This window comes from Propithecus coquereli, unplaced genomic scaffold (assembly GCF_000956105.1).
Source record: "Propithecus coquereli isolate 6110/MARCELLA unplaced genomic scaffold, Pcoq_1.0 Scaffold267, whole genome shotgun sequence".
NCBI lineage: Eukaryota > Metazoa > Chordata > Mammalia > Primates > Indriidae > Propithecus > Propithecus coquereli.
Genome location: NW_012148252.1, coordinates 3,625,790 through 3,652,937, shown reverse-complemented (window position 1 = coordinate 3,652,937; position 27,148 = coordinate 3,625,790). Strand labels below are relative to the sequence as shown.

The window sequence follows — 27,148 nt, the reverse complement described above, 5'->3', positions numbered from 1 at the left end:
CTAGAAGAGTATTTCCAACATTTTCCTCTAGAATTCTAATAGTTTCACTCCTTAGGTTTAAATCTGTTACCCAGCATGAGTTGATTTTTGTGAGAGGTGAAAGGTGTGGATCCTGTAAAATCACCATTTTTTCAAGCCCTAATGAAGTCACAGATCTAGGCAATGATCATGAATGGATAGCAAAGCCAGTAGATGACAGGTTGATGGGGAACTTTATAATGGATAAATCAGGTTGACATGAGTAAAACTAAGATGACCAGACCTTATGTGCCTCGTGATGTGATAGGAAGTATACAGTGCCACCTATAAAGGATCCCTTGCTAAAAGAACTGAACCTGAGTCTAATCAACCCCCCCAGATTTACCAGTTCATAGGAAGAATGAAGGATAGAATATGTTCAAAAATACCATGTGGAAGCAATCAGCCAAATCCAAACTATGGGTCATTCTACAGAACAGATTACCTGGTTTCTTCAGCAAATAAGTAGCATGACAAGTAAAAAGGAAGGGATATCGTCGCAAATTAAGAAAGACCTAGAAGTCATAATAGCCAAGTATAGTGTTAAAACTTTGCTTGGATCCTTGTTTCAAACACAACTGTAAAAAGACATTTATGAAGCAATTGAGATGAAGTTTTATATGACAGAAAGAAATTATTGCCAACTAGTTAAATATGGTTACATCTATATCTATTAGAGATTCATACTGAAATATTTACAAGTAAATTGAAATTTGCCTTAAAGTACCTTCCAGTAAAAAGGAAAAAAAGGCAACAAAGGAAGATGGGAGAGAAGAGACAAGATTGCCAAAATGTTGGCTTAAAGTTGAACCTTTTCCTCTCCTCTACATGTATTTTAGCAAGTTACATCTTACTGGTGGGTCTTAGCATTTCTTTCTAAATTGACAAGATTATATCTTCAGTTAATCTGTTCAATAATATTTAGCTGAATTATTTTCCGAACATTTGCATGCTTGAAATTTTCTTTTTATCAGCATGTATGCTCAAGTTAGCTAAATATGAAGTTTTAGGGTCTTTCTCTCAAAACTCTGAAGATGTTGCTCCATAGTTTTCTAGCACTTAGAAGACATTTGAAGCCAGCCCAATATTGGTTCAAAAAACACTATAGATTCTCAGTTCTTAACATAATATTGAAGTTGTTGGTTGCCACTGCTGCATCCATACCTTGCTCAAGAGTTCCTTGAAAAAAAAGGAATCATGCTTACCAAACTATCTCTAGCTTCTAATTCATCTGGCAAATGATAGGTACTCTATAGAAATGTATTAAATGGATAAATGCATGTTGTAAAGTCAAAGGAAAACCTCCCAGTATGTGTCTGGAAGTATATACATTTCTTTTTATTACTACATTCAGAACACATTGTATCTTTTATCTGCATCGTTAGATTTCACCAAAAACTAAGGGAGTCTATGCATTCTGCCTTCATTTTCTCACTACAGACACTCAGAACTTTACAGACTGGTTTCTCCTCTCATATTCTACTGGAACCGTTCTTCCAGACACTAATGTTTTCTAAATGCCTTTCACATCCTTTCTTGTCCTTGACTTCTTTGTATTATAGTATTCCACACAGTTGAAGACACCTTCTTTCTTCTTGAAACACACTATGAATAATTACACTGCCAGGCCCCATATACCTCAGCTACAGGTTGTTAAGAAATTCAAATGGGAACTTTCAACATAGATTAATATTAATATATATGTGTATGTATTATCTCTCATATACATTGTATCCATTTTCCATACCGCTACATAGGCAAATCACCACAAATTTAGTGGCTTATGAGGCCATCAGAAGTCCAACACAATCTCAGTGGACTAAAGTCAAGGTGTCTACACCCTTCTGGAGGGCATAGATGGGAATCTATTTTCTAGCATTTTCCAGATTCTAGAGACCACCTGCATTTCTTGGTTCATGGGACCCTTCCTCCATCTTTTAAGCCAGCAATAACACATCTCTCTGACTCTTCTGTTTTCATATCTCTACTTTAAGAACTCACGTGTTTAGATTGAGTTCAAATGGACAATCAAGGATAATTTTCCCATCACAAGATCCGTCCCTTAATCACATGCGCAAAGCTCCCTTTTGCCATATAAAGTAATAACAATTATAGATTCCAGGGATTAAAGCATGGATATCTTTAAAGGGCCAATATTCTGCCTCATACACACACACACACACACACACACACACACACACCCATCTGGTTATTTGCAGCTTATCTCACTCTTTTCCCACCAAACTAAACAGGAAGTTTTTTTTTAACATAGAGCTCATGCCTTATCCATTTCTGAATCCTGCTTAGCATGTAGCACATTATTTTGTACATATTAAATAAGTGTTTTGGGGGATTTATAGCTATGCCTCATTTTCTTAACACAAAACTCTTAACAATAGATATACAGGCCAAAGTCTGGTTCTCATGTATTTTTTTTAAAAAATCTTCAATTTGTTGTGCAATAAACAATAAACAAACATTTGTTCACTGCTGAATTAATCTTTATACTGACTATACTGCTTTGCCTACATAGAACTGTAGCATAGCATGGACCTATGGAATCTGTTCTTTCATTCTCTCTGCTTTACACTTCCGGTTTCTATCCTATTTTACAACATCAAAATAGTTTTCCAGCCATTTTATAACTGGTATAAAATTAGTTTAGGTGTGCCATCTACTGGCATTTTAAGAAAGTATTCATCTTTACACGAGTGATACTTAATACACCGAGTGTAACCGTCCATCCACCATTCTCAGTAATACAAGCTAGAAAAGGCAGTGGGAAATTAAAGTTTGCTGATGATCTGAAAAATATCATTATAACTAGTAGTGTGAATCCCTTCCATCACAATTTGAACCACAGTTGTTAATAAAAAAAGAAAGCTTTTTGATTTGAGGCCTTTGTAAATTTTATTAACCAGACTCCAGTGACTGATCTAATTTCATTTCATGATTAAATCACTATTAATTGAAAACTGATGAGTTTTTCATCTCCAACATAGATTATATTAAATCATTGCCAATCACCAATTGTGATTATGTAGCATCATGGACAAAGAGGGAAAGGACAGTTTCTTAACCCAGGATATTCATTGTAGTCCCTGGAGAACTTAAAATAATAACAACAATGTCCACACCCAGCCATGAAGGGATCCCAGTGGTCTGGGCAGGATCCAGACATCTAAAAGCCCCTGGATGAATCAAATGTTCAGCCAGGATTGAGAACTTGGCCACTGGTATAAGAGATGTAGTTGAATCACTAATTTTGTTTTTTTTCCCCCAAAAGAAAAAACAATAATAAGGAATTATTGCCAGGCACAGTGGCTCATACCTGTAACCCCAGCACTTTGGGAGGCCAAGGCAGGAGGATCACTTGAGGAGTTTAAGACCAGGCTGGGCAACATAGTGAGATCCATCTCCAAAAAAATGTTTTTAAATTAGCCAGGGGTGGTGGCATGCACCTATAGTCCTAGCTACTCGGGAGGCTAAGGTGGGAGGATTGTTTGAGCCTAGGAGTTTAAGGCTGCAGTAAGCTATGATGCTGCCACTGCACTCTAGCCCATGCAACAGAGCAAGACTGTCTCAAAATAAAAAAAAGGATTATTGAGTTGTGATTTATCTTTTACTATCAAAAAAATGTAGGAAAAAACTCCACTGGGATAAGTATTCCCATTGTTAGACTTTTCTCTAATAAGTGTTTTGCTTTATTTCTTCTATTTGCCCTTTTCATTGAGGTGCTATTGAATAGGAAGATTGTCAGAAGACTAAATCACAGGCTAAAGGTATCATTTAGACATGGCATTTCAATTTGGATATTTTTAAACTTCACCTCTGAAGACCTTTCAAGGGCATGCCATCTCCCACGTCAGCAGCCCATTCCATTCCATGTGCAGGGTCCTTCTCAGTCCTAGGCACTTCTGGGACATGAGGTCAATTCCAGCCCAGCCTTAACTGTTTGGGTTCACTTAAGATGTAGGGAGAAACCCACAGGTAGCTTGTGACAACATAATTCTTAAGTTTAGTGGTGGGTTCCTGGTGTTCACTTTATTACACTTCATAACTTATATTTGTTATAAATATATTCTGTACGTGTCAAATATTTCATACCCTAAAAAAGGAACAGCTCTAAACCCTAAGAATGATGCTGAAAGTTTAATTCCTTTAAATAGGAAACATTCCAGGACCAACCCAATCTTCCAAAACTGCTATAGATGAGAATGTTTCTCCCTAAGACGCTCCATTAGGATCAGAACTCAAGTTGCTCTAGGGTTAGAAGGCTGGTTCAATGGTGCTGATCTGTATTCTCCTAGTCATACTTGAAATTAAAAGATAAATAATAAAGTATATCTTAATCGACAAGGAAAAATTAGTCATTTTAAGCAACACATGTATTGGGAGAATCAATCCACCGTGGGCTCTAAGTCTTCCTGCACATTCTTGCTGGGTAGGACAAGGATGCAGGCCTTGTCTGCTCTTTGCCTAGACCATTTCCCAGAGTTGTGTTTGTAGCAAGCACCCTTGAGGGATGAGGTACCATCTTCTCCCAAAGTGTAGGCTTGCTCACCACTCACGATAAAAGTGATAGATTCCATAAGCTCAATGTTCCTCAGCTGTATCACAAACCCAATGCCTCCATCTCAACATCCAACTAGGCTCACCTACATCCCATTCATGGGACTTGGAGTGCATGAAAAACTGGTGCCAACAGTGTGTACATGCTGCTTGCTGTGCAATAAGTAATGAAGTCTTCTGCCAACATCCATGGAATAGTAACAGGCTAATTTGTTACAGTAGTCTCCCCCCTTATCTGTGGTTTTGCTTTCTGCGGTTTTAGTTACTCATGGTCAACCTTGGTCTGAAAATATTAAACGGAAAATTCCATAAAAAAAAAACAATTCATAAGTTTTAAATCGCATGCTATTCTGAGTAGCGTGATGAAATCTTGTGCCATCACAGCCGGGATGTGAAACAGCCCTTTGTCCAGCATATTCATGCTATCAATGCTCCCTGTCCATTAGTCACTTAGTAGCCATCTCAGTTATCAGATCAGCTGTCACAGGATCACAGTGCTTGTGTTCAAGTCACCCTTAGTTTACTTAATAATAGGCCCAAAGTGCAATGGTAAGTGATGCCAACAATTCAGACTCGCCAAAGAGAAGGCATAACGTACTTCCTTTAAGTGAAAAGTTTAAAGTTCTTGACTTATTAAGGAAAGAGAAAAAAAGCATATGCAGAGGTTGCTAAGATCTATGGTACAACAAGACATTTTGAGAGAGAATAAAAGAGAGAACACATTGGCATAACTTTTGTTACACTATATTGTTATAATTATTCTATTATTAGTTAATCTCTTACTACAGTTAATTTATAAATTAAACTTTAATTAAAGTTAAATATCATAGGTATGCATGTAAGGGGAAAAACAGTATATCTATGGTTCAGTACTACCCGTGATTTCAGGCATCCGCTAGGGGTCTTGAACTGTATCCCCAACAGATAAGGGGGACTACTATAGTTTACAAGTAGGATAAAATCCCAGATGCTTCACAAGGCCTTACAGTTTCAGTGACAAGGATGAGATGCTGATAGAGAGATACGATTTTCTAGGGGAGAAAGGACAAGGGCCCTCGTTGGTTGGGTTAGAGGATATGAAAAGACTCCCTGAGATCTGGTAGTAAATGCTCTCACCTAGGTGGCAGTGATGATGGGAGAGCAGAATAAGGAATCCTCACTGTCCTGTGTATTAAATGAGGTTGAGCAACAAAAGACAAGAGTTGAAACAAGCTGTCCAAACGGTGCTTTGGCTATGGCATGCTCCCCTCTAGGCGGGGAGAAGGGAAGGATGTTATCATAATGGTGGGGCAGGAAGCCTCACACTCCAGCCAAAATACAAGGCAATGTGGCTATGGCTGCTGAATCAAGGGGTTCCCAAAGCTGAAACTCATGGAATCAGCATTGAGGATAGAGAACTTAGGGTAGACTAAAAGCATTAGAAATCTGTTTGTTGAGCTCAGTGGCAGGGGAAGGTAAATACAAAGCCTTGCTTACAGGCACTGAGCTGCTCTCTCCCTCCACACCCCATCCCTTCTTCTACCTCTCCCTCAACTTCAGCTGCTTTAGGGAAGAAAGCTGGGTATGCTGGGGAACTTCAGGGAAGGGAAGGACTCCAACATTTATGGTCCTGTTGGATGTAGAAATCAAAGTCTGCTTGCTCCCGTGGAAGGAAAGTGTACTAAGCACTGGGGTGGCCCAAAGTGCGAAGGACTGCAGGGCAGCACTGTGGCACCAGTGCAGGCTAAAAGAACAATGCCCCCAAATGGCAGTGCTCTCCAGAGGCTGGCGTACACAGGGGAGGAAGCAGCACCCAAAGGATAAAAAGCCCTCCCTGCCCTTTTGTACTCCTAATTGATCTCCCCCAGCTGGAAGACGGCATAATCTGAAATTATTACAACCTCTGAAGTACCCATGTTAAACTCTTTGGTTTGTGTTCTGATGGGGGTGGGGAGCACCTGAATTCAACTGATAGAGTTTGAGCAAAGTTCACAGTGAAGACGGGAAATTAAAGGGACCTTGAGCCAATTCAAGATGCTGTGATGTGTGTCCACACTCCCACTGTCCCCCCATATAAATGTATGATGAAATGCTTGTATTGTAAAACTCAGTGACCCTCCCCTTCAGGGATTTCCAGATCCCTTCTAGGTCATCTAATAGAAACATTACAGAGTCCTAGAGAGAAAAGGGGAAAATCAATCAACCTCCAGAGAAGCCCTGCCCAGTAAAGCAGTGCCACCTGTCAGAAACAGGTACCACATACGCCCTATTTTAGTTTGCTAGGGCTGCCATAACAAAGGACCAAGAACTGGATAGCTTAAGCAACAGACATTTATTGTCTCAGTTCTGGAGGCTAGAAATCCGAAATCAGAGTGGCTGCAGGGCTGGCTCCTTGCTAAAGCAGTGAGGGAAGCATCTGTTGTAGGCCTTTTCCTTAGCTTGTGGATAGCCGTCTTCATAACCACGTTGCATTCTCCTGCTATGCATGCCTGTGTCCAAATCTCCTCTTCTTATAAGGCCACCAGTCATTGAATTAGGACCCACTCTCATGACCTCATTTTAACTTGGTTACTTCTGGAAAGACTCTGTCTCCAAATGAGGTCACATTCCGAGCTCCTGGGGGTTAGGACTTCAACATATGAATTTTGGGAGGACACAATTCAACCCATAACACACCCTTTTCAAAAAGGTAGCCAGTTATTGGCCTGCTGCTGAGCTCTGTTAAAAATGGAAACCTGACTCTTGGAGGCCTTGTGACTCTCAGGCCTGACATCCCCATTTTGGGGTGGGCCAACTAGGACATGGAAACTACAAGTAAAGGGCACGTTTGCTGGTTAAATGAAAATAAATTGTTTGAGGGTATGGCTGACCTGGCTCTAGTTTTGTCTCAGTTTTGCATAAAGGAATAGTAGCTACCCCTTTGGGGAAAACTTTATCTCTCACTCTTGCCACCCAAAACAAAGCTTACTGACTCAAGGGGCCCTAGATGCACACGGATTCTCCTAAATGCCTGGATCTGGTTTACCTTTGGTCCAGCTAAGCTGAAAACTGAGGGAGCTGATAGTGCTACTGCTGCTGTTTGACCTCAGCACCGGCTATATAAAGCCTGGTCGCTTGGGTCAGTGGGCAGCACTCAAAGCTGTCTCAGAGCTCTGGTCAGTCAGGCTGAGGGACAGGTTCTTGGGAGAAGCAATCCACAATGGACTCTGAATATTCTCACATTCTTGATGGGTAGGTCAAGAATGCAAGGCCCTGACTGCTCTTTACTCGGGTCATTTCTTGGGGTGTGTTTCAGTGAACAATTTTGAGAAATGAGGCCAAGTAGCTCCTTCCTCTCTCCTCCTGCTGCTGCCCACCCCTTGCTCATGGGTCACTGTAAAAGCAATAGATTTCCTAAGCTCAATATTCCTCAAATGTGACATAACCCATGGAGTGCACAGCACCCATTTCAGCCCATGCCCATCTCTGTCATCTTCATGTGTCTTGGGGGACGTGGGGAATTGACACCAGCATCATGCTCATGCTGCTTGCTGTGCTGTGAGTAATAAATTCCTGTACCTCTGACATAGGCATCTCCAGTATTTTGTAATAGGCTAATTCGCTATCTTGCAAGTAGGGTAAAATGCCTGACCTTTCATAGACCCTGACTTCATGAGGACTGGCATAAGAGTAAAAGCCCTATAGTTTCCAAAGGTCTTTGACGAGGACACATCTGACATACCTGGCTTATCCATATACCTAATATTTAGTCTCCTCTAAGTCACTTTGCTGTGTTACAGTAATTCAATTGCCCATTCTTTCAACTGTTTTATTCCCCCAAAAGAAATATTTATTTTGCACAAGACACTCTTGTCAGTCTATAATTGTTATTAATAGCAATAATAACAGCAGCAACAACAAATACTTATAGAGTGAGAGGCATTTTTCTAAAGACTTGAGGTATTCTTCTATATACTACATATCTTCTTTACTCCTTAAAACATCCCTCTGAGGGGGATATTATTACCCTTAATGTACAGATCAGGATACTGAGGCACAAGTCATACAGTTAGTTGGGGCTGGAACTGGGACTCAAACTCAGGCCATCTGGCTTCAGTATCCACTTTTAACCACTGTCTATACTGCCTTACGGTGGGAACTTCTACTCCCAGGGCTATAGTGGACCACAGAGGTCTAGAGACCTTTGTCTGAAATCTTAAAAAAATAATTCAGGGCAGGGCGCGGTGGCTCACGCCTGTAATCCTAGCATTCTGGGAGGCCGAGGCGGGTGGATCGCTCAAGGTTAGGAGTTCTAGACCAGCCTGAGCAAGAGCGAGACCCTGTCTCTACTAAAACATAGAAAGAAATGATCTGGACAACTAAAAATATATATATATAGAAAAAATTAGCCGGGCATGGTGGCGCATGCCTGTAGTCCCAGCTACTCGGGAGGCTGAGGCAGGAGGATTGCTTGAGCCCAGGAGTTTGAGGTTGCTGTGAGCTAGGCTGACGCCAAGGCGCTCACTCTAGCCCGGGCAAAAGAGTGAGACTCTGTCTAAAAAAAAAAAATTCAGGTCAAACTTTTAACACTTCATTTTGACTTAAGACATTTAAAAATGTTTTTTGACAACCTACAGTAGACAATTAGACAATCTTCTATGGTGCCTTGATCCTTTCTATCCACTCATTGTATAAATCCAGTGTCAAGTTTTCACACTCTGTATTACTTTCCTCTTGGTGCCGTAACATATTGTCGTGAACTGACTGGCTTAAAACAACACAAATCTATTATCTTACAGTTCTGAGGTCACAAGTTTCAAATGGACTGGCAGGACGGCATCTCTCTGGAAGCTCTAGGGAACAATCTCTTTCCTTGCCTTTTCCAGCTTCTAGAGGCTTCCTGAATTCCCTGACTCATGACTCATACTCCATCTTCAAAACCAGCAGTGTAGCACCTTCAAATCTCTCTCTCTTTCACTCTCACTTTCACTTTCCTGCTTCCCTCTTTCCCTTATAAGAACACTTGTGATTGCAATGGACCCATCCGGATAATCCAGAAGAGTCTCATCATTTCAAATTTCCTAAATAATCTCATTGAAAAGTTCCTTTTGCCATATAAAGTAACATATCCACAGGTCCTGGGGATTAGGATGTGGATGTCTTTAGGGACCACTATTCAGTCTACCATACACTCCAAGCAGTTATCTCTGCCTGCACTATGGAAATTTTTACACGACTATCTGGATTGAAGATTTAAACAAGCTTATTCACCAGATAATTAGTAATCCATTTCATCTGTTTTAAAGATGGAACCCCCCCCCACCCCCAGAGCATTTTATCTTTTGGAGTAAAAGAAAACACACTGCTAGAACACATGTGGTAGAAATTTTAACTATTGTTAACAATATAATAGCTTATTTTAAAACATACCTGAAGGCGAGCATTCATAAGCGCAAACTCTTGTTGATTTTTCATGTTTTCCTTCATAGACTTTGACAATATAAACCCCATCTTGACCTAAAGTGTAAAAAAGCAAGGAGACTTAATATACTACATGCATCTTTATATGCTCTGCTTTGGGCTACCGTGAGCTTATGACAAAGTAAAAAAAAGATAACATTTCTGACCTAGGAACATAGTGTAGATTCTAGTTCTGGCTCCTAACCACCTGCTTGACCTTGCCCATATTTAACCAGCCTAACCATCATTTACTCATCTAAGACCAGCTGATTGAACTAAATGATTTCCAAAATCTTTTCCTGCTCTATAAGTATATGGCTCTATGTTTCCTGATTTTTCATCCCACCATAAATTTTAAAGAACTAAATACTTGGGAAAAAAAAACTCAACAACTCTCTTTTACTCTATCCTCTTACTTTCTGTATGAGTGGACAACAGAACTTTTGTATGCGAGGAGGGGTGATTCAGAAGATGCCTTGTGCATCTTGAGAACAGATTTCTCTGTGCTCCTTGCATTTGTGTTGTAAGCAGATTTAGGTGTCTCCAGGTCCGCATATTGATATTCTTCCTGCAATCTCATCACGATCCCTGCCCCCTTTATATGTCCCTTATTTCTATCCACTCACTGCTGCCATCCCTCAGCCATCCTCCTTCAGCTTCACCTTTTTTCTCTCCAAGCTAGTGTGTACTGAAGTTCCCAAAAGGGGAAAAACATAGGGATATTCACATGTCCTGGGAAATGCACTTTTTAAATGAATACACAAGATTGTCTATCTTGTTTATCTTACATAAAAAGTTTTAAAGTAGCCTGTCAACTCTGGGTGGGCCTGAACTCCAGTTTTTGTCCTTAATCCAATTGGGTAGGTACAGAAGACCTTCATTTAGTTGTTGATTGCACTTTGAGAAGACTGCAAAACTCAGGGGAAAGTTATAACTTCTCTACCCTCCTCAACAATGTTGCCAATACCTTTTCTCTTAAATAGGCTGTTGAGTATGATTGTGGAACCTCAGGTCAGAGAGGCCAGTCTTAATGCTTTACAGCCAGGATTCACAAGTATTCTGTGTAAGCCCAACCAGAGCTCCTATTTTCCATGTCCTCATCAGGAAATCCTGGGTTCTGGATAACTGAGGAGAAGGTAGTGGGGGTAGGGGGAGTATTTCAGGTCAAGTGGGATGGGTTAGCCCCGCTAATGGGATTCCAGGTGAGTGGGAGCTACAAGCCAGACTTCAACGATTTCCTTAAACTCTGGCCAAGGATATACCCTGGAGTTATAGGTGCTCTGAGCCAGAGTCAGCTTCCAAGCTGGGCATAGGAAGCCAAACCACTTACTGGGGAGAAGAGGTACAGCCCTAAACAGGCCTGGGAGGTCATGAGGTTTCCCTTCCCCTCTGCCACTATCCAACTCCAGCACCCTGTGATGGGAGTTAGAGGGCACCTGCTGAGAGTGGGAGGATCTAGCGGTTCTTTCCTTTCTCCAAACTTGGACAGCCTTCATGTGAATTGTCTCTAATAGCAGACCAGAACTTGCCGGAAAGCAGAACAATATATTATCCATCTTGACAGTCTCCATGGTGTCTACTTCCCATAAATGTTTGTACAAAGCATGAGTGATACAAGAAAAACTGTGGCTCAGGCAATTTGCCATTCCTTATTTTTCTTCTGCACATAGGAGGGGATGATTGAATTTTTACATCTGCTGCAAACATTTATAAAGAAAACAACTATCCTCTAGTACCATTTCTCCATGCACCTACTCCGTGTGTCACAGAGCTCCGTCCTTTAGAGTGCTCCTGTTTGTAAGGGGGTGGATATCCCCTAAAGAAAGGTACAATCTCATGTTAATAATCTGGAGAGGAAAAACTATCTGGGAAGTTAGGATTTAGACTTACCTCTTTCCGAGCCTTGCTCTCTTGGAGTCTGGACTTGTAGTTTCAATGTGTTACAGGACACTCCTAGAAGGATAGGTCAAAGGTAGAAACCAAGCAGGAAATAGAGCTTCCCTCTGGGAAACCACACCCCTGAAAACAAGCATACCACACCCTGTCAAGTTCACCCTGGAGTTCAGTACTTTCAACCTCCTCTCTTTCCCCATCCCTTACAAAGCCATTTTCCAAAGTCTGGGAGTATTTCTTAGGGTGTCTACAATACTCTCGGCTTTTTCTCTCCCACTCACAAAATATATACCAGAAAATAAGCCAGATGACCTTGCAACAAGGAAAACTTTGACTTCACTCATTTGCATAAGTCTTTGAAAAATTCTAATGCTTTATCTTGGGTAACAAATTTCTTGCTACTTAATACAACTTAAGACACCAGTGTTTCTCAAAGGGCTGAGAATGCTGATTTGAATCCCATTTGCCTTCATTTTTCCTTTAATTATTCCTGAGACTTTGTAAGGGGTCTTTAATGCTACAGCCCTGCCTGAGCTGTGTGCTACTGATAACTATGGGAAAGTGTATTTCTGGCGAGGAGAGTTGAGGCTGCAAGGTCCAGGCAGACTTTCTCTGGTCACCTGTGAGAACATGGATTTGATTTTATTTTACAAAAAAAAAAATAAAAAAAGGGTAATTCCATGAATCTGTCATCTGCATTTCTGTGCTCACTTATTTCCTGATCAAATGACACATTACTTAAACTTATGACTCGTCGTATAATCACAATCATTTGCAACAAATATTTGGGTTCCATTCACACTAGGTCACTTCCCCCTGCAAATATCAGGGCACAGCCCAAGCTTCCTGATGATTTTTTGTAATTAACTCCACGTGGCCTCGCTCCCTGGCGCCCAATTACTGTAATTTAGGTATTCCCCGCAATGGTATGCGCATTTCTGGTGATATTTTCCCCAACTCTATTATAAGGATACGGAGAGGTCATAAGCCCATGTGACGAGAACGGACTCTAAAAAAAGGAGGTTGGCAATGCCTATCAGACCTACGGGGCAGTAGGACACCCAGGGGCGGGCGCTCACGTGGACAGGCCGTCCAGCGCAGCCTGGCACGCCCGGGCCCGGGAGCTTGAGCCGACTGACGCAGCCGCGCGGACCCTCCCTACCCACCCACCCGCCTGAGGCCGGCGCTCACTCACTGGACAGTGGGCGCGGCGAAGGCGAGGGGACCAGTGGTTCGCCGCAGCGGCCTCCGGGCCTGGGTTCCTCTGGACCGCGGCAGGGACCGGGCCTTGCCCCTTGGAGCCTCGGGATTGGCTGGCCATGACAGTAGATCCCGAGCCTCAGCCAATCAGCGCGGCTTTTAAAGGGCCCGCACTGCCGACAGAAGCCGGGTGTGTCCTTCCGGGCCATGCACTCGGGGACCGGAGGTGGGAGGGGCCGGTCAAAAGCGGCAAATTCAAAACCTCTGCTACTCAGCTGTCAGATTTCGAAGGAGGAGCTAGGGAAGCAGAGTGGAAATCTCAATGAGAGGCCTCAGTATCCTTATCTGTAAATTGACACCATTAAAGTGGCAAAAGGTAAGCTAGGAAACGAAAAAGAACAGACTTGACCGAAATTACTAATTCTTCCCTTTTGGACAGAGCCATATTTCCTTCCTGTTGCTCAGAGAGATGTCCATTTCTTCTCACCCCCACCAGCAATTTCTATCTTGAGTAAGCCAAGTCTCTCTCCCAGCCTTATTGAGAGAACACTTGAATTGTTGGCACTCTGTCCTTTACTACCAAATGGCTTGGGAGGACAGCATAAATTTTACCAGTCTCTGGCCTTGAAGAAGGTCCATGAGGAACGTGCTTTAGCCCTGGCTAACTACCACATCAGTAGAGAAGGTATCTAACCTCCTCCAGGCTCAGCATGTGAGTGAACAGCACATTGACCTCCTGGGCTTTTCTTGACGCTATCAACAGCAGCCCTCAGTATTCTGGAACTTGTGTCCCACATTCCAGATTGGTCGAATGGCTGCATGGGAAATTGCAACAGCACCCTCTTCTCCAGTTGTGGAAGTGTGTGGGTTACTGGGAGCAAAGCCATGTGGAGCTTTGGCGCTCTTTAAGGGTGGTTAACAACTGAAACAAGAAGTGGGAATAGCGTTTGAGTGCACAGACTCTAATAGAAACACACCTACATTCAATTTCCAGCTCTATTACTGTCACTCTATGACTTTATCACCTTTATGATAAGACTAAAGCCATCTAACTTATTGATGAGTTGTGAGGACTAAATGAGATTATTGCAGTACTCAGCACAGTGTCTGGCACACAGTTAGCCTTCAATAAACAATAGTAATAAATCAGCAACAGTAGGGAGCTGTTACTAACTCTAGGCCTGAAGGGACAGAGGGAAGGGAGCAATTACTAAAACCAGCAGGAGCTGTAGCTGTGGCTGTAGGAGAGGGTACCCAAAAGGAGCTATGTTGTTCAGTAGAGGAAAGAAATCAATGCCAACCTTCAGCTGAGCAGGGTGAGACCCTATAATTGTAGCCAATGCTCAGACCTCAGCCCAAAGCAGGGACAGGGTGGACAAGAAAGACCCACCTCTCTGCCCTCTGAGCTCTAATATCCGGCTGGAGTCTTCCATTGGCTGGATCCACCATGAAGCCAGAAGACAAGGGAGCTGGGTGGGTGCAGTCTGTAGAGGTCAGCCTCCTAAGCACAATGTCTGGAAGGAAAACCAGAAAATATCCAGTACATCGTTTTTACAACCTTGGGTTTATTGTATTTGGAAGTCCTAGATCAAAAGGAAGAAATTTTTCCACTAGAGGACCTAGCCATGGTTCTATTGAACTGGAAGCTGAAGTGCCCCCTGGTCATTTTGGTTTCTCGTAGTTATGGAATTGGGATGATTGACTCCAATTACCAAGAGGCTATTGGGTTACAGCTACACAATGAGGGCAAGGAGAACTATGAAACCCGGAGATTCACTGGGCAATTCTTACTACTACCATGTGCAATAGTAATGATCATTAGATAACTGTAGGAACCCAATAAAGTCAGGACTACTTAAATTTCAGATCATGCAGAAATTAAAATGTTGTAGCACCATACCAGGTAAAAAATCCTGATCTACCTGGTGTGGGCAGGGGAAACATAAGTGAATGAGCCAGAAGCTATGATTATCAATTTTAGTCTTGCAACAAGCTATAGCGGCAGGAGCTACAGTAGTTCTGCACTTAAAATGTTAACTTATTATTTTTTTCCCTTCCCCTCTTTCCCTGTTACCTTGCATGAAGAGTACTGGCGGAAATACATAGTAGTAGTTAGTTTCTAGGTGAGAGTATACCTGAATTGAGATCACTTCAAGGCAGTATGGTGGCTGGTGGGACTTGTTAAAGAAAACCAGAGATGGAAAATAGTTAAAGTAGTAAAATTGAATTTTATTCAGGAATTATTGGGAATAATAGGGGAAAAGAGACTTAAGTATAGAACTGGACTCAATTCCAAATACAGCAAGGATAAGTGGGGATTTATAGCCCAGGAGCAGGTTGAGGGGTTTGGAATGCAGTGGGGGAAGGTCAGTGGGTAGAAAATTACTAAGAGGAGATATCAAGGGTAGGGGGAATTCTTGCTAAACTGACCTAATAGGATTCTTGTTGAAGGTAGGCAAGAATGATCAGACTCACCTGGAGGATGGTGGGGGATGAGGAATTTGATCATATATTGAGGGATCAAAAAGCCAGAGTGGGGGGATTTTCTCTAAACTGACTTAGCAGGATTCTTCCTAAAACTAATTCTGCAAAGATGGACATCGATGCCCAAGGTCAAGCCCTAGTCAAGGAGAGGGCTTAGAGGAGCTGGACTAAACTTTGGTCAAGGAGAACATCTTTGCTGGGCATGGTGGCTCACACTTGAAATCCCAGCACTTTGGGAGGCCGAGGCAGGAGGATCACTTGAGGCCAGCAATTTGAAACCAGCCTGGCAACAGAGCAAGACTCTGTCTCCTCAAAATATCTTTTTTAAAAAAAATAAAGGAGAATATTTTGTCAGACTCTACGATTCCCATGTGTAGGGGATGAGCTTCTCTGCATCTGAGCAAAGGGCAAGAGTAAATGCTGGGTGGCAAAACAAGTAGGCTTTTGGGTTTTGTGTTTGCCTTCCCTCATATCCATTCTCCTCCCTTTCTTGCCCTGTTCCCTACACCAGAAGCTGATCTCATTGGAAAGCATCACCTGGGCTCTCCTCAGTTGGTTTCCATTTGCATTTGGACGGTGGAAGACATTCAGGCATATGGAAAGCAAGAGGAAAAAGGCATCAGGATATGTATTCTCCATTCTCTCTCTGTTTTTGGCTGAAGATCTGGTGATGGCTGTGTTTCACCACAATTTCACCTCTTGACAAGTGGTCCTTTCTCCATAGCTCCAGCTCCCTGAGCTCCAAAACACTTTCCTCCCTTGCTTTATAGCCTAGAGATGGCACAGACTTCCTCCTGTTGCGGGATTCTGGGTGCTTCAGCTGGATGGTTTTCTTAACCTAGTCCACACCCCTTTAAATAGTGTCTTCAACAGTATACCTTTAGTCAAACCAACTGAGTAAAATTTTGATTCCTGATGGATGCACCTTAAACAGTACACATACATTATAAGTGTCCTTGTATATATGATATTGCTCATAATTTTAAAATATAAGTGAAAAATGTGACCATAAGAATATATGCCCAGGAAATTGAGAAAAATCTTGATATAGACATTAGACACATTATATGGAATGTGGGGTAAGAGGATTAAAGGAAATTTATTTCAATATCAAATGGCATATAACTTTAATTGGTATGTGAATTATTTCCAATTGTATGAATTTATGAATATGTGTGCTTAATTTTACACAAATACACAAATATGTGCTTTTTGTCATTTTGCATTATAGCGCACAGATTTTCATGTTGTTACATATTTACCATTTTTAACAGCTAAGTGATTTTCAACAAGTGTGTATACAATAACTTCCATTGTTGGATATTTCTGATTTTTTGCTATTGCCAATAACATCATGATGACAACATTCATATATAGACATATATATAGCTGTTTAATATTTGTATTAGAAATACGTGGTTAAATGCTATAAATATTTTCAAGACATTAATGTAAAATTCTCAACTCATTGGAAGCTCCCTACCCCAGGACAGTAAAATTGCTCAATATTTTCCTATACTTACATAAAGTAGTAACGTTTCAAAAAATAAAGTTTTTGGAAGCTCAAGCTGTGCCTAGAGACATTTCCTTTTAACAGAGATGCTTTCACAAGGATGTGAATTTCCCCATTAATCTGGGAACAAGGTATGGCCAAGAACTTCAGTCCGTGAAGGACTGCAAGCATACAGCTGAGCCTAGAAGCTCTTTAATATTAAATCATTCTGGGATGGTATTCCCCAGTTTCTGAATTTTAACTTTTCACTCCAATCCTGGGGCATGCCTGTGCTCTGGGCACAATCTTCAGCAACAGAGCATCCCTGGAGCTTTGTACAAGACTTCTTTAGACTTTGTCTATTCCTCAACAGTGGCACCATATGGCAGCGTAGTACAATGGCGGCAGTGGACTCAGATCCTGTTCTCCCGCCACCTAGAGATTTTTAAAATTGAAATACAATTCACATACCACAACATGTCCCACCTTAAAATATACAATTGAGTGGCTTTTAATATATTCAAAAAAGTTGTACAACTATCACCACTGTCTAATTCCATAACATTTTTGTCAACAACAAAGAAATGTCATACCCATTAGCAGTCACTCGCTATACTCCCCTCTCCCCCAGTCCCTAGAGACCCTTTCTGTTTTTGTAGATTTTCCTATTCTGGACATTTCATATAAATGGAACCTACAGTAATGTGTGGCCTTTTGTGTCTGGCTTCTTTTATTTAGTACAATGTTTTCAAGGTTCATCCAAGTTGTAGCATGTTTCAGTACTTCATTCCTTTTTATGGCAAAGGCAATATAAGTAACCTAAACATTTGTACCCCCATAATATTTTTTTTTCATTTTATAATACTCTTTATTTGATTAAAGAATTTGCCTTCTTTGTGTACATTGGAATGTTATATTCCCTATATATTTTACAGGGTTACAAAACGTCTCTCATTTTAAATATTACCCCACAAGTAATCTCAGAAAAAAAAAATTTTGTGAAATTGAACTTGACTTTTTAAAAATCATATGGACAAGTAACTTTCAAACAAAACTAGATTAATAGGATTTCTTGCCTATTTAACTACATGACAGACTTCTTGTCCTAGGCCCCTTCCTCAGAAAAACCTCATGTGGAAACCAAGCTAGAGATAAGGTGTACCCCCATAATATTCTGAAATTAAAAAAAAAATTCCAGTGCATAGATATACCACATTTTGTTTATCCATTCAAAACTGATGGACATTTGAATTTTTCCCATTTTTTTTACTATTATAAATAATGCTGAGAAGTTTTAATGTGAACATATGTTTTCAATTCTCTTAGGTATATATGTAGAAGTGAAATTGCTGGATCATATGGTAACTCTGTGTCTAACTTTTGGGGGTTGAACAAATACACAATGCCACCAGCAGGGAATAGGAATAATAATTTCACTGCACACTTGTGTTGTAGTTAAGAGCATAGATACTGGAGGCAGAATCCCTCAGTTTGAATCCTAGCTGTGCCATCTCCTAGCTGTGTAAGCTTAGACAAGTTACTTAAGCTCCGTGCCTCAGTATTCACAGATCTAAAACAGAGGCAATAATAGTATCTTCCTTATAGGATTGTTGTAAGATTTAAATGAGCTAATATATATAAATCAACAAGACAGTGTCAACATTTTTTAAATGCTATATGTTTTACTATTACTGCTATTTTAATCTTTATTATAACTATTGCATTTTGTTAATTCAATAGTTTAAAAAAGTGATGACATAATTTATTGAGGTTTGTCATTGCAACAAAGTAATCGAAGATGACAAAAATGTAAGGGGGCAGTAATGTCAAGGGAAGCTTTTTTGAGTAGGGAGCAATTATACTTCAGAGTGTAACCTGAATAAAAGTGAGGCTTCACATGGTTCAGTCCAAGCATGTAATAGCATTCTGAGAAAACAAACCGACTGCTGAAGCAGTGAAGAATAATGAGGGTCTTCACATTAAGCTTTCTTAAAGAGTCTCTGCAAAGGCTCTGAACACAGCCTGTTGAACAGGAAACTCCTAAAACCCACTCTAGATATTTTTCTCTTTACAATTTTTTTCCACTCATAGTGGCTGCTTATATCTGTCTTTCTCAGCTGTAAGGTCACCATACCACTAAACTAAATAATCTGTTAACTTCCTTTTCCTGAAACCCACACAATTCACATGACCCTGTTCTCAGCCTGTGAGCCTCTGCCTCCTGCAACTCTGAGAAATTCAGCCTGGTCTCCTACCCTGAATGACTGTAAAAATAGCGGAGAAGAGTCCCTGAACTCTGATGAGTAAAATGATCTACCTTATTATGTGTGGTATTACATCATAGTAAGAAATATACATTTTGTCTCTGTCCCCTTTGTCTGGCACACAGCTCCTAAAACCTTTGTAGTTTTTCGAGCAATATGTGTGCTAGGTACATCTTTTGTCCTATGTGATCTTTGAACCCAGTTCCTGACACAGCGCTCCTAATCCTTTCGGATTTCCTGGATTTTGTTCTAATGAAGTGACTCTTGGTAGGCTCTTGAAAAGGGGCCAGAAAGACCAAGCCATGATTAGAAGCTCAGAATTTTCAGCTGCAACCCCATCCTCCAAAATGGGGAGAGGGGCTGGACATTGAGTTAACAACTGCTAATGTGTACATGAAGAAATATCCATAAAAATCCTTGATCTAGGGGGTTTGGAGAGCTTCTTGGTTGCTGAACACACTGAGGTGCTTGGAAGGTAGCATACTCGGAGAGGGCATAGGAGCCCCTCATCCCTTCCCCTATGCCTTGTCCTATGTACCTCTTCATCTGGCTGTTCATCTGTATCCTTTGTGATGTCATTTAGAATAAACTGGTTAATATAAGTAAACTGTTTCCCTGAATTCTGTGAGCCACTCTAGCAAATTAATGAAATCCAAGAAACGGGTCTGGGAACCTCCAATTAATAGCAAGTTGATTAAAATTTCCAGAGTGTTGTGAGACTGAGCCCTTAACCTGTGGGATCTGACTTTAACTTCCCATAGATAGTGTTAGAATGGTATTGAATTACAGGACACTCAGTTGGTGTCCACTGGGGAATTGCTTGGTGTGCAGGAAAAACCCCATGCACATTTTGGTGATCAGAAGTGTTCTGTGCTGTCAAGTGTCAAGTGTGAGAGCAGAAAAACAACTTATTTAGTTCTTCCTATCTCATACATATTATATAGTCCCCCTTCTTTGCAGTTTTTCACAAGAGGGATACAGTATCCCTCTGTGCCACCCAGGGACACCAAAAAAGCCATACCTGGACCTCGGTCCTCTTTCTTTTCCTCCTCCTTCTATGGTAAGCATCCCTGGAAGTGCTGCTTAGCTTGGCCTAGTAGTGCCCATCAAAGTTCTTCCAAGCAAACCTGGGAACAAGTGTTGTCAATGTAAAAATTTATTCTTCCCCATGCCAACTATCCATCTTCCTCTTGCTCTCCAAGAACACATGAAAAAGGATAAGTTAACTGTGTTAAAATGTTTGTGGTCACAGTAGGCATTAATTATCCCCTTAACTAAAGCCAAGCAAATGAGGGTTATGGCCATAACTATTGGAGTCTGTGAAATACAGTGTGCTGGATACCTGATGATTTTGCTTTAGAACTTTTTTCCATCAGAAGCAAAATAGGGCTACCTTTTCTAATCCAAACCTAAACTAGCCCTCACTGGGTCTGGAAGAACTGCTTATCTCAGCCCGCTGGGGCCTTGCCTTGAGAGCGTTGGACTTCATGGGGTAAACTATGTTTACATTGTTTCTGACTTTCCAGGAATGTCATTATTCTATCTTACTCTGAAAATGCTGTCATGGTTCCCTTTGCTTTGTCAATTCTGATTAGCACAAAATTAGCAAGAATTTCTGGGTTGGTGACCTTCACTTGAGGTTGTGAAATGACTGTAACTCTAGCCTGTAATTCACACATTTCTATTTGGCTTGTTCATGCACAGGCATGACTTAAACCTACACTTTCCAATTGCTCTCCACCCTGCCATATTCTGAAGGCAATAAAACAGTGCATCCCCAAACAGAGTTCATACACACTTACCTTAACGCCTATGCCTCAGTTGATGGCATTTCTAAGCCTTTGAGTCTTTGTCAAAGGAAAGCTCTAATCATAACTCAGAGCCCTTTGCTCTTATTCCTGGCACAGTGCTTCCTGTGAATTTCTTCATTTTCTGGACCAGTCATTTTACAGCCTGGTTAACAGCAAGTCCTAGGAGCAGGGCCAAGGTCTTGGATCACTCCCACCATACCACCACCAACGCCCTCTCCATTTCCAGAAAGGATTGTAATTTCTTCTTTATGAGTCTCATGATTGGTTAAAATTGGTTTTCAGTTGTTAATTTACCAAGAGTTTTTTGTTTGTTTATTTTTAGACTTTTTAGAGAATTCCTTAGAGAATTGATATTATATTGTAAAAGCCCAAACTCATCTATAGTATCCTATTCTGGAATAGCATATTAAAATATACATATATATGTATGTGTATATGTATATGTGTGTGTATATACATACACATATACATCTTCCTTGATTCCCTTGTTTCCATTCCTACTAATATCCATCTACAATTTCTATTGATTTTACTTTTAAATTATATTTTGAATGTGGTCTACAGCAACAGCCCCTAATGGTTTCCCAGCTTCCATGAATATAAGGCCCCTCTACATGCCATTCCTCAGACCACAGCTACCGTGTACTTTTATTAATAAAACTTCCATCAGGTAACTCCCCCACTTTAAATCACCCAATAGCTTTTCACTGCAATTAGAATCCAACCTCTTCCTTTAGTCCTCAAGGCCCTTCATGGTACGATCTGATCCATCAGCCCTCTTTGTACTCTATACTCCAGTCACAATGATCTTTCCATTTTTGGAACTTGCCAAGCTTGTTTCCCCCTTATAGTCTTTGCACGTTTTATTCCTTCTGCCAAATATGCTCTTCCTGCAGATCTTTCCACGGTTATCTTCATAATTCATTTCTCCAATAGCACCTTGTATGCATTCCCTGAGCACCATAACTAAAGGAACCCCATACATAAGCACTCTACCACACTGCCCTGCCTGGTTTTCTTTTTTCTTTTATAGGACTTTTCAGTGCCTGAAATTTTTATTTATGCGTTTCTTTTTGGACTGTATCTCTCTCAAAAGAGATAGGTCTTGCTGTCCTTTCAGGAAAGGGTGGGGAAAAGAAAAAACAATTTCTCAGTCTTTTGTGATGACCCTATGAAATGCATTGTTAAATATTCAACTTTACCAGGAATTGCTTCTTCACCAGGAAATTGCTCATATTACTGCAGGCCCCGGGTGGAAGACCTAGAAATCTATCATCCTGAAATCAGTACAAATGAGGATCACCTCTCCTGTTTTAGAAGCAAAAGTGGCAAGTGGGGTAGGCAGAGGCAGAGGGAAGCGTGGTATTGACAAATGAGCCAAATTAGATGGAGGAAAGGGAGTTATAGCTGTACTTGCAAAGAACTCTTGGCTGAATTTTTACCTTAAAACTGTTTTTAAAACTTCAATGTGAACGGGACTTATTAAAATTTGACAATGTTAAAACGTTGACCCCCGTGACCATCTCCCAGAGGTTTGGATTCAGCAGGTCTGCGGAAGAGCCCTGGAATCTGTATTTTAAACACCTGCTCGCAAGTCAAGTGTGATGCAAGTGACCCTCAGAGACAGTCTGAGAAACAGAACATTGGCAATGATGAGTTTTCACCTGTAAAAATGAAGAGGTGGGATATGAATGGGAAATGGGGACATTGGAGAAGACCAGTGTGTCTAGCTTTTTAGCCCTGGCTGTCCAGCGCTCTTCTCCTATCTCAGCATTCTCCATCCACTTTGCCCAAATCACAAAACTCATGCGAGTTTTCAGGACTTATTCCCCTTCCCCAGCTGTTTTGATTGACATATAGTTTTTGAGATGATAAAATAAGATTTCTCTTTTTCTAAACGTATCCTGTTTTTCTATCTCTGGAGGATACCAAAAATTTCATTAAGGAGCTTGATCAAACTGTATGGGAAAATGAATGGTTGAAAGGTGGAAACAAGCAGAAGAGATGAAAACAACCACAAATCCTCAGATTACTAATATGGAAAGACTGAGCAGCAAACTGAGTAAATACCTCCAATTTCCACCAACAGTTTCAGAGAAAGGCAAATTCCATTCACCTCCTGCTTTCCCCCTCGATCATTTAGGTAGACCCCAAACATTGCTTCATAAAACAAACAAACAAACACAAAACCCAAAACACCCCTCCCCCCGTCAAGTTTTAAAAGTTATTCATAGACCATAGAGGCCATGTAAGAAGATATGACTTAATCCTGGCTACTCAGTAAACTATTTGTCCAAGTTAATTCAGCTAGTTTGTGGTAGATGGCTCTAGAGCCAGTTTTTTCAGACCACACTAGCAGATGATAAAGTCTATATCCTAGATCTTGACCATCATTTTTAGCAAAAGGAAACATTAAGTGGAAAAAGTCAGATGGCATTGCACGTAGAAGGTCTAAGTACTTTTTCATGAAACTTGTTTATATATGAATGTGTACACATACTACACATACACAGCACTCATAAACTGAGAAAGAAAGAAAGAAAGAAAGAAAGAAAGAAAGAAAGAAAGAAAGAAAGAAAGAAAGAAGAAAGAAAGAGAGGGAAAGAGAAAGAAAGAAAGAAAGAAAAAGAGAGAGGGAAAGAAAGAAAAGAAAGAAAGAAAGAAAGAAAGAAAGAAAGAAAGAAAGAAAGAAAGAAAGAAAGAAAGAAAGAAAAGAAAGAAAAAGAAAGGAGCACCTAGAAGTCCAACAGTGGGAAAAGCTTACGTAAATTATGACACCAGTCTCTGTATGAATCATAATACATTTTGGTTTCACCCATCCATTGAACTGAAGTTACCGGAAGGGCTTTCTTAGCCCTCACTTAGAAGATGCTTCCCCAGCCTAGATCCCAAGGATGGCAGGATAGGAGGAATCCAAAACATTCTTAAAAGGTGTAGCTCAGGATGGGAAGTTCTTTTAATGACAAAGCAACTGAAGTTTCATTATGTCCAGGAACTTTGAGGAAGTCACAAAATCCATGATTTAAAAATATATTTCCTATTATGCACACGCACCTACTTTCTAGAATAAAAACCAGAGCCATGTGGGTCTGTTGTTTTACCCTCTATATGTTGTAGAATTTATATCAAGTTATGTCGAGATGTTCAGTCATCTTGAAGTCTTTTATCAGAAACGGTTAAACCTGACGGCAGGTGTCTGTTTTAAAAGTAAAATCAAGGTCTGAAATCTTCGTGCTCTCAGATGTTGGCTCGTTTTAAACTAGATGCGGATTTACTTTTATCCTTGGAGCTCTTCTTGACGAAAACCTGACTTATGGGAAACCTATCTCACTGGTTTCACTTTCGATTCAGTGAAAGGCATAAATTCATTACAAGGACGAGCAATCCGCCAGCTTTCTAAATTGAAAGCTTGAGCCAAAGGGCAAGAAAGTCCAGGCTGAATTTCCTGGAGCGGCTCTGCGGGTCCGAGGTGGGCGGGGCCCCTCCCCGGAGGGCGGGCCAGGTGATTAGCGCGCCACGCGCCACCCGCCGGCCCTCCAGTCCCTGGCGCAGCACCGCGAGTCGCCGGCAGCGAGTCTCCCCGCCTGCAGGTAGGGAGCGTTCTTCGCCCGCGGGGCGCCCGCCGCCCGGTCTCTGGCCAGCGCACTCAGCACGAGACTCTTCCTTTGCGATAAAGAGAGGAGGAGGGAAAGGACAACGGGATAGTTTGGGCGCAGTAGAGGCAATTACCTGTTAGGGTTGATAAGATCAGCGGATATATTTGGCATTTGGCAGGTGCGATGTGACTGTGTGTTCATGAATATGGTCCTGAGGTGGGTAGCTGGGTCTAGAGAGAAATTCCTAGGCCGGAGGTCGGGACACAAGGGTCCTAGTCCACAGTCAACAGCTCTCTGGCAGTAATACTCTGCGTAAGTCATCCCGCCTGCAGCATCTCTTAAGGTCCCTTCCTGCCCTAAAATGCAGGATTCCTGAACCTAAATTCTTTGCTCTATCTGCTCTGAAGACCTAAGGGATTCCTGGAAAAGAAGGGAGGAACCTAAGAATAAGAATGTCAAAATATTTCTTAGACACATTGAGCTCGGCTTATGTCAATGCTGAGTGTGCGTTTGTCTTATAACACAAGGAGTAAAAGTACCATTGTTCTACCTTGTCTTTTTCAATCTGAAAAAATATACTGTGGATGGTTTTCTATGAATTAAATAGCCTTCTAAAAATATTCTTTTATTGCTGCGTTCCATCAAGTTGGGAAACCAAACAAAATTGATCTTCCATTGCTGGACATAAAGGTTATTTACAGTGGTTCACTGTCTTAGCCATTTTCTGATCATCATTGCATAGAAATCTCTGGGACATTGCTGATTATTTCCTTCAGATAAACTCTTAGAAGTGCTACTAGTCAAAGTGTCTGAATATTTTAAAGGCCTTTTGATGAAAACTGAAATTGCCTTCCAGAAACATTGTACCAGCTGACAATGGCAGTCACTGATGGTATTTAAGGAGAACTATGATACTCTGAAGAAAAAATTAGCCTTTCTCAATAGAAGAGAATAGACAGAGGCTACATGACAGCAGTTAGAGTGTGATCTTCAAGAAAGACACAGAAATACTGTGGGGAATTGAAACCTTGTGTGAAAAATGTAGAAGGGTGTCTCAGAGTGACTGAGGGGAAGGAGTTTGGGTACAGGGTTGAGTAGAGTTTAATAGAGTTTGATCATTTAGCAGAGGTTTAATAGCTGAACTCTCTCAGTCCTTGCTTCTACTTTTGAGAAAGGAAGCTTGAATATTTTCCCAGTCTCTACCTCTTACCCATCCTACCCTTGGAAGATAGAGAAGTAGTATCAGTTCCATAGTGTTATACTGGGCTTCCCCCAGGGACAAACCCACTTCCCCATCCTGAATGAGCCATCACTTCTTCCCCAGTTCACATGTCATTGGTCTTTGAATGTCTCCATTTTGTCTGGGAATTCACACACAGTCATAATTTCTTACCTGAAGAAGGAGATGTCAGTGCTCTTCTCTTAGACCAACTGCCCTGATGGCTTTAGACATCAGTCGACATGTTCTCTGTATTCCTCCTTTTCTTTCCCCACTAATGATAGGGGGATAGGCACCCCAAGGGATTAGAGTTTTGGAGGAGTGGGTAGGATGGGAAATTAGGAAAATATTGGATCTAATCTATCACCTTCTGGTAAGCCTTTATTACCCCTAAAATTTTCAACTAAATTCATTAAAGGATAAGAACTCCACCAGTGTATACTATAAACATTGGCAAAATTTGGTGTAATCCAGGAGTGGACTTAATGTCTCTCTGTTTTATTCAACAGTGCTTTGATTGGAGTTTAAAGTATCTCAAGTTTCTTTGTGCCCAATAAGTATATTTGTGTTTATAATATCACATTAGTATTTTGTAATTCTGGTATAATCAACTCTGGCCCAAGGAAAAAACAGTTAGATAGCTGCTGTAGTACCATTTTAACAACGTTTGTGTCCTTGCAGGCCTGGAGGCCATCTCTCTTCCCCGTGTACAGAGTTGATGGAAAAGAGAGAAATAAGAATTATGCACCTAACTCTAGCAAGAGGATCATGACTCATTTTATTTTATCCTTTTTATATATGTCTTTTTAACATGAAGGGTTCATACAGATGAATAAGAAACCAGTAACATAAACAGACCAAAAAATTAGATAATTTACAAAAGAACTAAATGATAAACAAACCCATGAAAAATTCAAGTTGTACTTTTCAATAATCAAATTAGCAAAAAAAAAAAAAATTTTTTTTTTAAACAATACTCAGTGCTGGGCTGGGAACGGTGGCTCACACCTGTAATCCTAGCACTCTAGGAGGCTGAGGCAGGAGGATTACTTGAGGTCAGGAGTTCGAGACCAGCCTGAGCAAGATCAAGACCCATCTCTACTAAAAATAGAGGTGGTAGCACGCACCTGTAGTCCCAGCTGCAGGAGGCTGAGGCAGGAGGAGCACTTGAGCCCAGGAGT

At 41.0% G+C, this 27,148-nt stretch overlaps 1 protein-coding gene across 4 annotated transcripts in view; it reads right to left on the bottom strand.

Moving 5' to 3' along the window:
• The window catches only part of PLGRKT (plasminogen receptor, C-terminal lysine transmembrane protein), a 63,497-nt gene extending 48,930 nt beyond the window's left edge, over positions 1 to 14,567 (bottom strand). The window contains exons 1-3 of one of the 4 annotated variants that reach the window (XM_012647387.1): positions 14,492 to 14,567; positions 11,899 to 12,027; positions 9,979 to 10,065 (exon numbers count right to left, since the gene is read on the bottom strand). In XM_012647387.1, coding sequence (XP_012502841.1) covers positions 9,979 to 10,059 — 81 coding nt within the window. In that variant the 5' untranslated portion in view covers positions 10,060 to 10,065; positions 11,899 to 12,027; positions 14,492 to 14,567. The other 3 variants (XM_012647385.1, XM_012647386.1, XM_012647388.1) reach the window with 3 other exon arrangements.
• Between the last annotated feature and the right edge of the window lie 12,581 nt (positions 14,568 to 27,148).